The sequence below is a fragment of the Brachyhypopomus gauderio genome, chromosome 1 (assembly GCF_052324685.1).
Source record: "Brachyhypopomus gauderio isolate BG-103 chromosome 1, BGAUD_0.2, whole genome shotgun sequence".
Lineage (NCBI taxonomy): Eukaryota > Metazoa > Chordata > Actinopteri > Gymnotiformes > Hypopomidae > Brachyhypopomus > Brachyhypopomus gauderio.
Window position 1 is genome coordinate 11,946,610 of NC_135211.1, and position 2,500 is coordinate 11,949,109.

A 2,500-nucleotide genomic window follows, 5' to 3' on the forward strand; every position below is an offset into this window, starting at 1 on the left:
TCCTCATACTCTTTCAGCAGCAGCACAGCCCATGGACATGCAGGGACACGAGTGTCTCCACGCCGCGAGTGTCTCCACTCCCTCCCGCGCTTGTCCGTTTGGCGTAACGGCGTAATGTCCCTCTCCGGAGGAGCTCTTTGTCTTTTTTGTTCCCCGGCGAGGACAATTAGAGCATCGATAGCTGAGGAAGAGGGGGCGGCGCACGGGGCACGTCCCCATGGTTACATAACGCCGCCCGGTTACGGCAGGGGGTGGGGGCACCGAGGAGGCAGAACGTGGCCCCTCTCGTGAAGAGCGAGTGCGGAATGCGGGCGCAAACTCTCTGACTCGGGTGCGTTGCGGGGTTGAAAGGGTCTCGGACGGCCGGCTAACCGCAGTTTACGCAGTAACGCAGTAACGCAGTAACGCAGTTTGCACACACGTAGAGCCACCCCGTCCCGTCTCTATGGTTACTACACAGTCATCCCAGAAGAAGGGTTTTACGCTTGTGCGCTACGAAGCCGCACGTGCTCACCGCTCTGGCGCGCAAAACGTTCTCATCACCGCGCCAGCGCTGACGACACTTCACAAGAGCTGCTGATGGCGGGGACCAGCTAGCGTGCCTTCTCTCATCTCTCTTCTCCTCTTCCCTCTTCTCATCTTTCCTTCTTTTTTTATTTCTTCCGTATTTATTTATAATGCGGACTGGTGCCTGCAAGACAGCACTGGTTGTTATCTACATACATTTTTGAATCAGTTTTTTTTTTTTTACATGACTTATTTTGAAACTTTGAGTCTTGACTGCCTGATTAGCCGTGTGTAGAGGGAGACCCTGAAAGGACACGCCGCTGCCCCCGCACACACTAGCCACAGCGCCCAGACTTTCACATCTTCCTTTATCCAAACCTCTTCATAGTACTGACAGAAGTGGGCAAACCGTTAAATGTATTTAAATGTAAAGCAGAGTTGCAAGCTAGCTAATGCTAAGGGCTAATGGCTAGCCACCTAGCTAGCTTAGCACTCAGGAGCATAGAGCATTGTGGGTCTAGTTAGGGTCATCTTCTTTTACCCGGGCATGTCCATAGGTTATAGTCACACTAAAATGACCGATATCTTTGTTTTTTCTAAAGGTATTACTTGCATTTTCTTTCATTATGAACTTAGAAACCATAAACGTTATATTGTTCTAATATTCTAATATTTTCTTCTGTCTAGGATAAAGATAAAGGCTTGTCAACCAAGACTCCCAAGTCGGACCGCAGCGATGGCGTCAAAGAGATGAAGGAGAAGGCTCCTAAGAGGAAGCTTCCCTTCACTGTCGGCGCCAACGGAGACCAGAAAGATTCTGACTCGGGTAAGGAGGCGGGGCCTCACAGCAGGGCATTGTGGGTAGCAGAAAGAAGAGTTGTTGTGTGGTGGTTTACAGCAATGTTGGTTTGACCGTGCTTGTGTGTGTCGGGCTAAAGAGAGCCTATTAAAACAAACGTGGGTCGTACAAGGCGGAGTCCGTTGAACAGGAGAGGATTGGAAGGCTTCGTGTAAGACGTCCTCCGTTTTCCGAGGGGAAAAGAGGCTGGAGTCGTGTTTGGCTGTTCTTGTTGGAACTTGGAGGATTATGAAAATGATCAGTTGGTCAGTCCAGATGTTCTTAATGTAACCTGCATACACTGGGAGTTTGGATTAGGCTTAAATGATCGTCACGATCGTGCTTCTTGTTGTTGTTGTTGTTTTGTGCTTGTCCACTTTGCTTGTCAAGGTGACGGTAGGCTTAGAATGAGCACATTCATTTGCTGTTCCATTTATTTGGCCGTATTTACGTTTACAGATTGTGACGTAGTGTGGTGTTTCTGATCTGTGTGTGGTGGGTGTGTTAGCTCTTTTTCCTGTTTGCTTCTGTTGGGAAGCTCAGAGTCTCAGGCATTTCTGTGGGGCTGTTACGCCCCCCGGGGGCCTTTGTGTGACCGTGCTGTGAGGTGGGAGATCTCACCCTTAATCCCCCCCCCCCCCCCCCCCCCCACACACACACACACACAATGGCCGGTCCGCTCATTGTGATGCTAATGGAGGAGGGGCAGCCCCACGTCTCGCACCCCCGCCCTTCCTCCTTCCCCCAGTCATGCCATTGTGCTGCTTTCACACACTCTTGTGTGTGTCTGTGTGCGTGTGTAAGAACCATTCATTCACAGTCATTTACAAAACATCCGTCTTTTTAAGCTTTGTGCACTTTCATGTACCCGTTTTTATTTATGTATTTCTTTTTTTTTTTTTTTTTACGATTATATTATTAAAGACAAATTTTTACGGCAGGTAATCCGTTTTCACAGTATGTAATCCTGTGTGAAGCGTCATTACAGTGGTTGGTGCCTTTTTCATTAGTCTATACCACTCACCCAGGATTAGCTGTTTGTTGGGGCTGCTCTTTATGCCAAATCATTATCGGCTCCCCCATGGAATGTTTTTGGCACAAATCCTTTTTCTTAAATGTGTGTGTGTGTGTGTGTGTGTGTGTGTGTGTGTGTGT

General features: G+C 48.8%; 1 protein-coding gene across 1 annotated transcript in view; it reads left to right on the forward strand.

Moving 5' to 3' along the window:
* Positions 1-1,198: 1,198 nt before the first annotated feature.
* ankrd11 (ankyrin repeat domain 11) overlaps positions 1,199-2,500 on the forward strand; it is a 24,606-nt gene continuing 23,304 nt past the window's right edge. The window contains exon 1 of the mRNA XM_076996560.1: positions 1,199-1,333. Coding sequence (XP_076852675.1) covers positions 1,258-1,333 — 76 coding nt within the window. The 5' untranslated portion in view covers positions 1,199-1,257. The remainder of the gene's footprint in view (positions 1,334-2,500) is intronic.